This window comes from Necator americanus, chromosome II (assembly GCF_031761385.1).
Source record: "Necator americanus strain Aroian chromosome II, whole genome shotgun sequence".
In the NCBI taxonomy this organism is placed as follows: Eukaryota; Metazoa; Nematoda; class Chromadorea; order Rhabditida; family Ancylostomatidae; genus Necator; species Necator americanus.
Window position 1 is genome coordinate 15,875,250 of NC_087372.1, and position 15,270 is coordinate 15,890,519.

The 15,270-nt window shown below is 42.2% G+C and overlaps 1 protein-coding gene across 4 annotated transcripts; it reads right to left on the reverse strand.

Moving 5' to 3' along the window:
• Nucleotides 1-380: 380 nt before the first annotated feature.
• On the reverse strand, nt 381-14,634 carry RB195_017987 (uncharacterized protein; the record flags this gene model as incomplete). 4 transcript variants are annotated; one of them, XM_064185211.1, is made up of 24 exons in its annotated part: nt 381-536; nt 882-1,039; nt 1,120-1,150; nt 1,210-1,222; nt 1,717-1,812; nt 2,399-2,511; nt 3,511-3,576; nt 4,823-4,903; nt 5,054-5,153; nt 5,235-5,344; nt 5,538-5,613; nt 5,713-5,786; nt 5,888-5,978; nt 7,462-7,586; nt 7,658-7,832; nt 8,059-8,162; nt 8,220-8,329; nt 8,561-8,630; nt 8,698-8,787; nt 8,856-8,929; nt 8,986-9,042; nt 13,335-13,517; nt 13,573-13,677; nt 14,595-14,634. In XM_064185211.1, the coding sequence occupies 24 exons, from the start codon at nt 14,632-14,634 to the stop codon at nt 381-383; spliced, it is 2,298 nt and encodes a 765-aa protein (XP_064041091.1). The 4 variants fall into 4 exon arrangements, with proteins under 4 accessions (XP_064041091.1, XP_064041090.1, XP_064041092.1 ...); XM_064185212.1 differs by lacking the exon at nt 13,573-13,677; XM_064185210.1 differs by lacking the exons at nt 381-536; nt 882-1,039; nt 1,120-1,150 and adding an exon at nt 1,542-1,590 and having other exon boundaries at nt 1,187-1,222.
• Between the last annotated feature and the right edge of the window lie 636 nt (nt 14,635-15,270).

Genomic DNA, 15,270 nt, shown 5'->3' on the forward strand with positions numbered 1-15,270 from the left:
AAATGCATACACTGGATTTTCATTAAAACCTCAGTCCCCCTGCTTTTAATGGCTTAAAATTTAGCCACTTAATTCTCTTACGTGGCCACTGTTTGTACTCGAAATTCGGTTAGTGATCAACATGTGTTACTTTAAAGGACGGAAATTCCTTTCCACGACCATCTTTTGTCAAGCAGAACCCTCACTACTTCCCTTTTTTAATCAATTTGAGAAGCAACAGCGTTTAGTATCTTGAGGATACCGCCACCTTCCCGAAGTCGAAGAACTTCTGAGGTCCAAAAAGCAAATTGGAGAGTGTGTTTCTATTTTTAAAGAGCACTCGTCGACTTCTTCGGTGCAGTGCAGCCAACGTTCCTATTGAATTCGAAATTCGGCAACTGTCACTGAATCCCTGGCTTCTGCTCTACCGGTGCAGGCCGGAAGTTCACATCTTCTGCTGTCTTTCTGTTCTCCCTGCTTTTTAGGTTCCATTCGTCTCCATACGAACCTTTCGCGTTACAGTTAAAAAAGTTCGTCACGTTGAAAGTTGGGGCTATCTGCACAAAACGAAGTGGCAGGTGGAAACTACAATTTTATCAACCCTTTTCCCGTGTAGCCATGAAAGTTTGTCATAGCAGTGTCCTCTGTAAAAAAATGCCATCCTCTTCTTTGGATTTGGATGCTGTCGGCTCATCCTCCGCAGGAGAGAAGTATTTATCTAATAATCATATCATTTATCACATAATCACATTATAGAGTTGCAAGTTGTCGATGGTAACTTTTTGCTGAAGGCCATAAGAAAAAGCATAAAGTTCCGACTAAACCTAATCAATAGAATGCTTCTAAATATTTCTCTCTTACATCTGAATACATCCATTTATTGCATATGCAGAGAATAAGACCGGTATAGTAGATGTAACAGTAACTGTAAAGCTTGTCATGTGACTACGTATGTGAGGATATGGAACGAATATTGGCACTGAGCTGAGTGATGAGAAGTCGACTGAGCAAACGTTTCCTCGTAATTGAGCACTGTGAATCTTCGCATTATAGTATGCCTCTGAAGAATTCAAGTTTCGATTGCGGTTATTTTAGATACCATTTTAAATGATACAACTATGTGTAGTGTGCTTAACCGACCTATTCTCTCCATGGGGATAAATCCAAACTTCTCAAGGATGAGCAAGGTACAGCTCTTCCTCCTCGGTCAATCGTGAAAGCGTTTGGCACAATCCTCGTCATGCTGTAATTTACACGTGTACTAACTCCCTACGGAGGGATCTGAGGTTCATTCGCACCACTAATGCCGGCTAATAATCTGTAATATCTAGTTGTTTAATAAAGCATTTATTTAGCCGTTCTCAATCAATATTATTTTAACAGTTCATTTATTTAATAGTGTATTTTAGTGATCTCGCCCAATTATCGCGAGTGTAGAACAAACATAAGGGATTTTGTTGCACATGCGCACTCAGATGGACATCGGCTGACTTCCGTGAGACTGCAAGGGATGCTCAAAAACCTCAGAGTATCTGAACTGATGTGAAACTCGTTGGCCTAACCAAAAGAGAATAAACAACCCCGACATCATTTATAATCCAGTTAACAGTTCTTTAATAGGACGAAATGTAGTGTTCAATGTGAAAGATGAGTCAATGTTTGATCTATTTTAAATGTTTTTTTTTCGTACGGATGCCTGATCAAAGGCTCGAAAAAATTGTTCGGAACTGTACCTACCTGTCGCCTGTTTCGCACAACACCCATGACAGTGTGACAGCTTTCAAGGCGGCAATCTGTGCAGGAGTGAACACCTCCTTGTTTTCGAAGTAAAATCTGGAAGTTTTCAATAGTATCATCGTGCCCTTTGATAATTCTTCAAAAATTAGTCTCTTCAAAAATTGAAAGTATCGTTGAGAGCGAATGTGTAAATCTGGGTGAGCGCAATGCATCCACCGTAATTTTTCTTTCTACATAAGGTACGCCCTTTGTTCATAACTGGCGTAGATCAGCATTACTAGGTTTATGAAGATCTTGAGAATCAGTCAGTTTCAACAGTTCTGGTTGTGTACTGTACCAGTACTTGGCTGAACCGATCACGAGGTTGTTATTGTCCTTCACTATTGGCTAACGTTTCGACGAGATCGCCTTCTTCAGAAGGGAAGGGTGGAATCGAACGTAATTTGTCCGATCAGAAGCCCTTTCCGACAAAAAAAAGGAAGTCCTGAGTCTACTCTAGGCATCGAGTTACAAATGGAAGTGTGGATTTACACTCTGATCGGAAACTATGTTTGGGTTCATCGTTTCGGGATCTGAAGATGGCGAACCCGCCGAACCGTTAGCCAATAATAAGGCATTACATTTTCCTTAGCCAAAACAGCATTAAATGCACTCTGTGTTGTTTCCACCCAATGCTTTTTACCGGTCTCCATCGCGAAGTCGCACGAACTGCTCAGCAATGATACAGGCAAATGTGGGTCCAACAAGGCTTCCTTCGATGGGCTCCTCCAACGTTCCACCGACGTAAAGATCGATCTGCAACACAATTTTGCAGTTCTGTGCAGCTAATTCTTTCAATTATAGGATTTCCTCTCTTTTGTCAATGAAAAGTAGTTATTAGTGAACAAAGATGAAAGATAAGGGTTCTGGTATATCAGTCCGCTTGAGATGCGCCAACGTGTTTGATTGAAATTCGTCCGTTGAGGTTTATGAACCTGAGTCTAGCCACTACAATAACTTGCGGGGTTAGCCCACGTATGAGGTCAGTGCTTTTATCCTCCTAGACAAGTCGAGCAAGTTATCAACCACAGAGGAATGAAAAGTTTGGTTGATTCATCCTTTGTCTCAATTGTTTTTTGTCAGACGAAAACAGAAGGAATATTTCGAGTGCGAGATTTCTTAAATCCAGCTAACCCCACATTCCACATACGTGGCAGTTTATGGAGGAATGTTAGTAGGAATCAGCTCTAATTGGCGCATTCTCCTTTCTCAAATGCTCAGCTGTAGTTATTGATAGCGACGGAAATACAGATTCCATGCGAGCTCAGGCTAGAGGTCGGACAGCATGAGCTCGAATATATTTGAGGTCACGCATCCCAGCGCAGTGCGGATAGCCGCGTTAAGTCTTATTCCCCCCCTCCCGACGTTTAAAGGCATCACCCCACGAATCTGAGGTGGTAGAGATTTCAGGTGAGTTATTCGTATACGGGATAGTAGATTATGGAGAAGGGGGTGATTCCGTTCATTTCTTCCTAATTGCCGTAAAAAACGGCTCGCAAGATGCGGCGCCGCATGGGGCTGGCACGCTCCAGTCGAACTTCTTGTAGAACATTGCTCGCCGGAACGTCCGAAACCGTATCTTCCGGGCCGTTTTTTTACGACAATTAGGAAGAAATGGACGGAATCACCCCCCTCTCCAGAATCTACCATCCCGTTTACGAATACTGCGCCGGAAATCCGTACCACTTAAAAATTTGTGGGGTGATGTTTTTAAGTAAGTCAACTGATGGTGAACGCGAAAAATATGACACTCACATCATCTGGCGTCCTATAAAGCTGTGCGACTCGCTCGCGGACTGCCTTATCAGTTACTTCTGGCCACTGAAACGAACGTATAAAAAATAAAAAGGGAAATAAAAAAGATGCATTCTTGGTTGGCAAGTCTCAGTAAATCCGAATTTGACAAAGTATTCGATTCTATTGATCATATGCTACAAGTAATGTGGCTGGTCATCGAAAGATAGCAATTATTCTTGCTAAGGATGGCTTGATTTTAACATATGAATTGCTGCAAATTTGCTAATTTAGTGTTAGAGCAAAAATTGCAGAATCGATTCTGGTGAGCTTACTAGAACGTTATGGTACTAACACACTTCTGTTTCGAGCATACGATCAAATTTCGAACAATAAAAGAGAATGAATGAACTGCAATAAGGTTAAGAAAACATGTGTATTGACGTCATACTGCGCTACTTATGGATGTATATTTGGATACAATACATTATTACATAAAATGGCGAGTAGCTACTGATAAACATTTCGAGCTGAGAACGACCGATATACACTATCCAAAAACACACCTCGTTCCTAAATAACAGTGAATTTGTGGTATTGGGTACTGCTCCGTATTAGTTAAAAAAATAGAAAATGAAATGAAAAAATAAAAAATGGAAAAGAAGAATTAAGTAGTTGAGCAATTTGCAAACTAACTCTCTTTTGCATATTTGACAACGCTTAAATCTTGTAGATGTCTCAAATCCGCGAAGTTTTATTAGTGATTAAAATACTCTGTGTATAGTATTCGCAGCGATATTAAAGGCATCACTCCACGAATCTGAGGTGGTGCGGATTCCAGGTGGAGTATTCGTATACGGGATCGTAGATTATTCAGAGGGGGTGATTCTGTCCATTTTTTCCTAATTGCCGTAAAAATCGGCACGGAAGATACGACTTCGGGCGTTCTGGCGCACTATTTTCTACAAGGAGTTCGACTGGAGCGCGCCAGCCTTTTACGGCGCCGTATCTTCCGAGCCGTTTTTTACGGCAATTAGCATGAAATAGAGGGAATCACCTCCCTCTCCATAATCTACTATTCCTTATAAGAATACTCCACCTGAAATCTGCTCCACTTCAGATTCGTGAGGTGATGCCTTCAAATTCTGGTCCGCCTTGGATTCCTCTGCGTGTTCACAAGGAACAGAATATGACCACAGGGTAGAAGAGAATGAATTGTCAGTGGAGAACTACCTACTCTAAATCACATTTTCAGAGTAAAAGCGTATGGCGGTGGCTATCGGCTTATAGTGTTGCAGGCTGATCGCTAGGGGACGAAAACCGCTACACGAACCTGATGAAAGCTTGTAATTGGCTGAAGCTGACAGAGCTTACGGTAGTCGTTGTAGGGGCGTAGGCCATGGTCGCGACCTCGCTAAAATGCTCGCTACATTCGTCGAAGACAATTTTGATGGAAAGTACATGATATTTGCGAGCATTTACTGCAGAAAAAATAAAGTTAGACCAAAAAGATCAGAAAGAAAATAATTTTGACGAAACAAAAGTGGCTGCAAAGGTACAATACCTGGATGTTAAGTGTAGCCATATCCATTCCGCCGAATAAACGCTCAGTTACCGAGGTGGTGATTCGTTGAGGACTGCGTGCCGGTGTCGCAATAAGTCCTCTGGAAAAACTCAATATGCCGTTAATTGTAGGAGATGACGACTTTATTTTATGTCAACAATCCATAGTGTGTTATGTTTACCTATAGAGTGCGTCAATTGCGGTTAGCACTTGTTCGATTCTACCCACACCGCTGAGGAACGAGATTTGTCCTCTGTCCTCGAAGTTGGGACCGATCAGAGGATATCCTTCCTACAATGCAGAAAAATACGTTTTCATCCTTCCCCAGCAAAATTTGTCATTCTCAATTTTTTTCTCAGATCTGAGTTCCTCCCCTCCTAATCTCGAAATAATTATACCCGTGTTTGAAAAAGTCAAAGTATTCCTTTTTGTTGGATCATACTCTTGATTTAACGTAAACCGGAATGAAATTGTGGTCACTAACTTGGATCATTCCGTGAAGTCTGTAGGCGGATGCAGCAAACTCATTCAAAATTCCTGGATTCACCGACGGATTGTATCTGAAAACGATTCCCTTAGAAAAGTGGTGCCTCGGTTCCGTTGAAACAAACTCCGTGCGCATTGCGACAAAGTTCTTCAGGAATTTTCACACGACTTACTTCACGTAAGGTGGTACGAGACGAGCATGGAATGGTCCAAGAAGTGCTGGAAGGAACTCCTGATATGTGATAGCCTTAAGAAACTTCTTTATTTTTCTCAATAGCCACAATTCTATATCTGCGGGAATTTTTACAAATGGGAAAATACGTTTTACATTCCAGAACTCTACTACACCTGCATGACAGATCCAACAATTTTTCGAGTTTCCTGGAAGACGCGATCTTGATTCCAATGGCGGTTCATATTTTGGAGATCGGCGGCGATACTAAAAAAAGGAAATGGAGACGAAACGTCTTGGTCTTTTAGTCTAGGGCTAAAACAATGCTTAATACCATTACTGCATCTGTCGAAGACATGCATGTTTTTCACCGAATGTTTTCAAGCGCAACCCCCTTTTTTCTCTCATTGACATGTATTAGGTGCCAAAATACTTAGTGTCGCTTTTTGGATCGCCTTTTATAGCAAAATGGTTACCAAGAAAAATTAGCATTTTGAAAGCGTTTTGTGTTGATTATTGTTACTTCGTACTTTCTAGATTTTTAATTAAGATCACGCTTCGATTCAGTGAACAAATTCGCATGTGCCTACTGTGTCACTTCAAGGTCGGACTGAAGGCAACAAAACGCGTCTACCGAATTAATATTGGATTTGGCGAGGGCATCATAACCTTTCGCGATTCTCAGCGATGTTTCAAAGAGGATTCGGGAAGAGAACAAAGTCTTTGAAGGCACATCTCTTGGAACGCTGGTGACTGTGATCAAACAGGAGACTCTGGATGAACTGGACGAGCGTGGGCCCCACCAGATTTGTACTGAAGTGAACTTTAGTTGTGCAAACGGCTCCACGAGCTCTGTTACACATGAACACTCGATCTCGATGGGTTGCTCACTCACGCCTGCCAAAAAAAATGACACGTTTCAAAGCCTGTTTTTAAAAAATATAAAAAAAATTATCCAATCAGACTGGGAGGTTCTACTTCATCTACCATGTAGTTTCGACATTAGTCCAACTGACTATCACCGTTTTTGTCCATGTCTAACTTTCTGGTGGGCAAGAAGTACCATTCCTCAAACGATGTCAAAAGCGAACTTCTTCTTTGACTCCTGAATTCTACGAGCGTGGGTTTGCTCTCTTACTGATAGATGAGAAAGTGTTATTGAGTCATTTGGTAGATATATTGGTTGGTTTCCTGGTTAATGAATGAAAATTTTTTCATTTAAAATTCCGAGTGAAAAAACGATACTAAATATTCCGGTACCTAAGCTTTCCTCTTACCTCTAACATGATCCAATTGCTGTTTATTCAAAAGAGTGTGCTTTCTGTTGGTGCAGAAGAGGGAATATGTGCTGCGCAGAAAAATAAAGTGTATTGCACCAGGTGCGTTCATTGGGTTAAGCACATTCGGCGCCAACTATACTTCTCCGCAGATTTTTTCGAAACGTAGCAGTGAGTTAATTCAGAAAAATCACATTTTTGGAAAATTTTGATTCTAGCTAGATGTTTCTGAAGAAGAAACTTGTTTTCTGGAAATGTAGGAAGTACTCCGAGTTTTCACTGTGAACGGTAAATCTGCTACCTCGTCTCTATAATTTTTTCAACATTATTTAGTACTGATGAGAACCCAGCATCTGAAATTATCAGCAATGCACACCATTAGATGTTACTAAACAGTACATCAACAGAAACAGAAAAATAGAACGAATATAGAACGCCTTTTTATTTATTGGATGATCCAATGTAAAATTTACCCGTTGTGGAGACGAAGGAATGTGGTATGCATAGCTGCGAGGCCAATAAAGATGGTGGCACGGTCATCTCCCACAGTCATGGAATCCCTTCGATTATTTGGTGGGAACGTTCGCCCATTCACCACCTAGAATCGTCCACCTTCTCACGTGCCAAGATCTTTCTAATTTCTATCACTTAGAGCAAAAATAATCTCACATGTGTTCTGAGCATAGCGCCAGCTCGAAGACTGCGTAAGGTGACAGATTCTGAAGAGTAGACAGAACTTCCATCGATGAAAGCTGTGTTTTCGTTGTACTGCTCCCTTGGTCGACCGAAGGTACCCGTTCCACAGACGTGGATCGAACGAGTGAACGTCACACAGCTACCTCTTCTGCAGATAAGCTTCGTTTATTGGATTTGGTTTCTGTGACACACGACGAGAAAACGAATTAAAGCCTGAGGCAGTAGCGCAAGTGACTGCGCTCCAAGTTGGACCCTCACTCATATTTGAAGTTTAACTGGAGCTAGCGAGAGTCCTACCTCAATCACGACCACATGAACAACTGCTCAGGCTCCCGAGATATTGTGCCCCGAGATTATTTGAAGATATTACTGACGAGGGGTCCGTGGGCGGACGTGGAACATTGGCACAGCGTGGTCCTTTTGATGAACAACTACAAACATTGGACAGTGCATTCTTGGTGATGTCATGTGAAATGAGCTGCAATGTAGGATTCCCGGGTCTCCCCATGTAACAAACCCTTATAACAAAGTAAACCTGTCCGAATTGCATTAGCATGCTGTTGGATTTGCTGCCGATAGCGCGCCTTGTGGAGAGAAGGAACATCGAGACTTCACGGGGGTTCGGCCTAGCCCGGGTGGTCGCGCCTAAACTGATAAGTCATTGACACAGTGCTGAGAATCTAGCATGCTAGGATAATTGAGCTCGAGAATAGAAAAGAACATTAAAGTGGGCGCTTCTGTTAGATAGGAGTTCTGTCACATGGTTTCCTTAGAAATTAGTGGAATCTCTGATATTTGTGCATCTTGAGAGCGAACTTAAGAAAACCCGCAAACAGGTGAGAAAATTTTAATGAACCGTGAAACGAAAAGGCGTACCAATCAAGGCATTGATTCCATCGTCATAAGCGCTTGGAAGAAGCCGAGTAAACGGGGTGAATGCTGCTCCCTAAACAGTGACAGATGTCCGTCAACTTGAGATTACTGAAAAGTCCTTCAAAAAACAAACTACTAACCACTATAGGATTAGCCAGGTTGTTGCAGGTTCCGTCAATACTTCGGAAGCTTTTATGAAAACATTCATTTACACTGCAACTGGCGGGTATCTGAGAACATTGTAGAATGTGGCGTGAGACCCTCACAAACCGTATGCTGCTCATAGTGTTTGACTCACTTGCACTTCTGCACATCCCATCTGCTGCTGACGTGCTCGCATTTGCGCGACGGAGAACACCTGTCGCGTCTCAACTGGAAGCTGATCAGATGATCTCCAGCGAATACCAAGGTCATCAAGAATTTCTCACCTTCTACTGGCACTACTTGAGTGCATTTCCCCAGGGAAAAAAGGCGCATTGGAGGAGCTGTAAAAATGGGCATTTCGTGAAGTTTCGATCGTTAGTGCATATCAAAAGCATAATCCTATATTGAAATTAAGTCAAAACTGAACTGTCGTCATTTATAATTGAAAATGTCTTTCATTGAAGTTTGAAGTGAAGAGACAAGTTTACGAGAGCATAAAACTTGTGCGCATCTACTTCTGCGCCTGTCGTTGGTGACCTCGACATAACGCGCTTAAGAAGTTAAAGAGATGTGAAGTACTTTTTTGCTAATTTACCGTATCTACGATTGCTGATAAACTTAACTAAGTAGATCTGAAACGTAATGTGAAAACTCCATTTGAGTTTATGTGGCTGTGTGTGGCAGTCCTTCAGCTAACTGACCAGCTCCCACGAAATCTCTGGTTATTGTGGGTTTTCGTCCGTCGATGCGTCATAACGCATCACTGCGTAAGCGGACGTTTCCATATGAGATGACGCTATTTTCAATCATTCGTTGATGAATTTGAGAGCCTTATTGCAATGCATCCAGTGATTGTCTACTAACGTGACGGGTGCGATAAGAGATGGTTCCGCCGCGAAGAAGTCCGGAGTACTACAAATCGGTGGGCAGCTCGTTGGAACGCAGCAATGTTTGAAAGAGCTTTTTGTTGGATTTTTGCTGGAATGCAGGGAGCAACAGTTTTTTCGGAGTAATAAGGATAGTTAACAGCTGTTTGATTTCGACTACTAACACTAGAGCTGAAAGTGCTCAACGACTTGATTTTCAAGAGAAAGCCGCTAAAACTAATGAATATGCGGCGTATGTTAGCGCTTCATAATAGTTTCGAACGCCAAATAATGGTCTCAAAGGCAGCGTATAACGAAATTGACGTGGTGCGGAAACTCCAGGAAGAAGATGGAATTCGGATAGTAGAACGCGGAAACGAGAGTGTCCCCGCTCAATTCCTCCTACATGTGCGTAAGAACCGCTTTAGTTCCTACAAGGTACGTTGGAACGCAGTCTATTCATTGGTTTAACCTGGGTAGGCTGATGAGGAAACCTCGATATTCTTCGCTCACTCATGCGCAAAAGTATTTTCGCGGAAAAAATGCGTTTTCCATGCCGTTTTTTACGACGACATGGAGAAGATGAGCGGGGCCACGCTCGTATCCGTAATCTAAACCCGAACTCTTTGTTCTAACTGGGGTTTCCGCACCTCGTCGCTTTTGTGATACGCTGCCTTTAGGAGTTCCAGCATAAGATTCCTAGTCCTTTCGCACGTCCTATTGTGGACCTCCAATACTGATGCACGAGGCGCTGACACCCCGTCGCAAAGAAAAGGTAGTACGCAAAAAAGATGATGAAATATGCAGTGATAGATGGAAACCATCTCAAGCGAATTTATCCGCTGCCGCTTTGCAAAACCTTCCCTTTGCACTTTAGCCACTTTCATTTTTAGGAGGAGGGGACTTTATACGACTCGAGTTTACTATTGAAGTGGTTAACAAAAGAATAGATCTTGTTTTTCTTCCCTCATAACACTTTGAATAACGTAGTGAAAAGTTTTGCGCACGGTTTTTTGCCGATGGGAAAAGAAACTAGTTAATTTTGAAAAACAAAAAATCACTCAATGAGGAACTAAGAGTTGTTTTTGTAGAGTCACCAGAACAAAAAATCACGGGAGAGCGATTCTAATGGTATGATAGTAAAATGTTAGAGTTCCAGTAAGTTTTAAAGTAAAATCTCTAAGTCTCGTAGCTGGTACATACCCATTCCATTACGCTTCTCTTGGATCGCCCTTACGCCGCTACAGCGCCACCTATGGATTTGAGCAGATTCATTTTCACTTCTTAGCAACTTCTAAGTTGGTCACAATGGATCGAGGATAGGTGGGGCAGTGGGTGTTGAGAGATGTTATGCACAACGAAATGCTAAGATCACTTTTGCTGCCCATCTCTGAACGTATCGGCAACTACTGGGGAAAAAGCCGAGAGAGACGCATGGCTGCCGCTGATCGTATTCATCCGGACAAAAACGGCGCGTACACGACGCAGACGCGCACTGCTGCAGCCTCGTGAGCCCATAAACACTAAGACTGAGAGAGTAAATCGAGTTTGTAAGAGAGGCAGGTCACTAGTGCTCAGCAGTTGAAGCCTTCAGTAGCGAGTACAAGTGTACAAAATACTGACTATTTAGCAAACTGAACTGAACTTTTATCTTAGCCAGAAGACCGATGAGGGACTGATTGATCGCTTTATCCTTTTCTCCTTACTTAGCAAAAGAGAACATTTGGAAAAGTATTCTGATAAAACGTTGCTAAGTTGTTCCCATTAGAACTGATAATCATGAGGCAGTACTTTTTCTTCTATTCTAAACTTACACTTCTGAAGTCGACCAGTCCTGAACCTGGTTGTTTTACGCCTAACAGTTGGTGATATCAATACATTCATGAGACCTCACTGTTGAGCGCTTAAGAATTTACTGCTTTTGTTAGGAATTGCAAGTTTTTCGCACAATCTCCAGTCATCGCCAAGTCATTTCCACATCTAAAACACTCATTTCTTAGTTTGTAAAGCTGCGGAAAAAGAGAGAAAGAGGACAGAGCGTGTTTCGAGTGATCGTTTCAAGTGAGAGGTGCGTCGCTTTCTTGAACCACAAGTTTTTCGCCATATTACAATAGGCCACAATACAGTGGATTATGCGAGTTTTCCTAGATACTTCGAATTGAAAGTGTTAAATGAGAGTTCCGGAATGCAGTTCAGTGGAATGAATGTGACTTTATTTAATACAAGTGATAGTGCAAGATCCCTTTTCAGCATCTGGAACAACAGCACTGCACTGTCGCCGCGTAGAACAATAGCATTGAACAGACAAAATGCTTGCGAGATGTTTTTTGCTGGAGCAATCTTTTACCGAATGTCTTATTCTGTTCTTTCCGTCTTCTTATTTCTACTCTACTCGTTTGCCTGATGAACAGTTCGGTTTTTCAGATTTGAATAGTACAAGAAAAAATATCAGAACTTTGTTTTTATCGCAGATTATAAATGATGAAGGTCGGGTGTGGTGTAGCGGTTAGAGGTTCCGCTTCTTGCACGATCGATCGGAGGTTCGAATCCACCCTAGTGCTCACCAAGTCTTTCATCTCTTCGGGGTCGATAAATTGGTACCAGACTTGTCTGGGAGGATAAAAGCACTGACTTGACACATCGGCTAGCCACCGCAAGTCATTGTATAGGCCAGTTTCACGTTCGTAAACCTCAAACCTCATTCTGAATTGAAGTGAACGTGGGGGCGCATCCCAAGCGGATTGATTAATGCCAGAAACTTTAAACTTTAATAAAATGATGAGTGAAATAAGACTTAAGTTAGAATGTTTTTTCCTCTGTAAAATTACAATAACAATGTTACAAAGTTTCTACTCAAGAGAATGTAGATAGGATTAGTTTTCATAAAATAAAAGCCTGAAATTTTTGAAATTAGAATTAAAATCATTTTCAAAGAATAAAATAGAGGTTCTGTCATCTCTCTTCTGGTAGGTTCAACAAAATCAGGTCGTCAGTAGATTCTTCAGTAGCATTCGAGAACACAAGCAACAGAAATTGAATTGCCTTGGAATCTTTCAGAAAATCTCCCTGAATTAATTTTGACGTGGGAAAGTTTTCAGTGATTGCCAAGTTGTCCATGATATTAGGGTTAACTTAGCTGACATCCAAAAAGGTTTACAGAGATAATCGTGGAGGTCCTTAGTAATTGAGTTTTCAGAAAAAGAAAATGCGGTGCACACAAGGGAAAAGCAGGGAAGATTTATGATCGTAAGCAGCGCAAGAAAAGATGAAAACAAACATAACAGCTTCACATTCTATTGAAAGAAGACATTTTTGCTTTATGTGGACGGCAGCAGGTCGACTCGTATCTGAAGATGCGCTGATGTGAATGTCCATTTATTTCTTGGCTAATGAAGCCTCTTAGAGGTCGAAAAAACACGAGAAGCGGCTTGACATTTCACTTCCATATTATCAATATATGATACCCACGCTTATTTCTTGCACGTGCCCGAAGTGCAACTAACTTTCTAATAAATTTTCCAGAACTAAACGATTCATATGTGTGCTGAAATTACGTATGGTCGAATAAACTTTCGTATATCAAATGTTTTTCGTCGACAATGTTCAACAACGCGACGCCTCTGTGGCAACATGCACGCCCTTCCTCCACTTGCACCCACCTGCTTGGTATTCTGAATTTCAAAAACATAAGGTGCGTCGCGGTCATGCGGTAGAACACCTGCCACGTCCATCATACATGCTCCCCTAGATGAACTACTGAAGCTTACCGAGCGTCTGTGTTGTCACTGTGTTTGGATTGCAAACACGGCATGAAAGTTGGCAGTTCGGCCGCATCCATCCCGGGTTCTTCACGCATTCATTGTTACGTGCCCAGAATGCGCAGAATCGGTGCGTATCGCAACAGGTCCCTCCTGGTCCGACACAGTTTCGGAACTGTTGCTGGCCGCCACCTGAAACATCTTCGAATCATTCACTGATAGTCACCCGCCTTCGTTTCGGACATACTGGCTATATCCCAGGCGCGCCGGATAGATGATGAGAACAGAAAAAAACAATTATGCGGGTTGGATACTTCATTAAACGTAACTTCAATACGCCCTTCGGCTTGCTCTAAAAAAATTCTGTTAGCTTAAGTATCTTTTGCTGCAATTCCATTTCTACTGCTTTTTCACTACTCTAAAATTAAACATCCAAATAGAGTTCCTGAAAAAACAAGGGTGAAAATTGAAGGTACGGTCAAAAAAAATCTACCCCGATCTTTGTTGTTTATGATCGTCGCAAAAGTAACTGTAAATTGCAATGGCAATAGGAAATACTGCAAAAGTACTTCTGGATGCATGTGCTACTACTCAGTTCATAAAATTCTCTTGTCATCTCCACGAAAAGAAATCCATAGTATCATTCCTTCCACAACGCTGCTGCTCTTACTTTAATAAGAACTCGTTAATAAGACAAGTTGAAAAGGATAAGGGGAAAACTAGGCTTTTTGAAAAACACGGGTGCGTACCGGAACCAAAAGTGACCCGGAGCTGTAACTCTTAGCACTATGAACAGCTTTGAACAATAGGAACTAGATTTAAGTCTTCAGCAGAGGTGCTCTCTGTGATTTCCAAGAGTACACAGAACTTGCAGAAACGTAGTCCATCTTCTTTATCCCAAGAAAAGTTCGAAAGAATTGATCTGTGTACTTAGACGAGAAAACTGGTAAGCGCAAATGCATGCCGTGGCGCTGTTACTCGCCTTGACACCTTCATCAAATCACAAATGTTTGCTCACAAAATAAAAATTACATCTGAATGGGAGCACAGGGAGGACAAAATTCCATTCTTATTTGCTCAGTTCACATCAGGATTCAGGATGCGATAGAATGCTCGCGGAGAGGTTCATCTCACATATTTTGATATGGTCGTCTCCGCAAGCAAATGTTGGACGATGTATCAGGCTTGAGTAGAAAACAGCTGATGTAAAAAGGGTTCGAAGTTTATTTCTCAAAAAAATATTGAGTAATACGAAGAAGAAGCGCTCACCTGCTGGAAGGAGAAGTATAACAGCAAGCAATGCTCGCATGCTGAAACAGTAGTGGATAACAGTAAACACGGAAATATGCGGGATCTGGTGTGACAAGGAAAAGAACGAGATGAGGGTGGATAGGAAATGTTCACGCACACACATACACAGATATGGGTTTGGCTGCTGCGATGCAATGCTTTGACGGTTGCTTTCGCTAAGAGGATTTCGCAGACGCCATTTCACAATGGCGGAAGCGACAGCAACGCAGAAAACACTGTGAAAGCAGGAAGCTTTGTTGGCAGCAGTCAGAACCGCATAGGCGAAAGTGACAAAAGTCGCATTGACAGAGATGGGGCTGAAGAAGAGGAGAGGAGGTCAAACGCTAACAGGCATTCGAGTCACGCGTCCAGTTTTTCGAACCGAACTTCTTAAAGTCTCTTCGAAACTGTCGCAGAAGGGCATACACCCATGGCCCTCGTCGCCTCATTAAACCTACGAACCACACAATACGTGGTCACCAGTGGAGACGCGACATAATTGCGCAACGCTGGCGGTCCTAGAGTCGAGAATGTAGAACGCGAAAGTCTTCTCTGAACTTTCTCCCGCGAGTTGCATTTCTAGGGTGGGACAACAGGTCACGTGGGAGCACTCCCCATGCCGAGCATAGTTTTGCCGCTTTTTATACTGTATCGA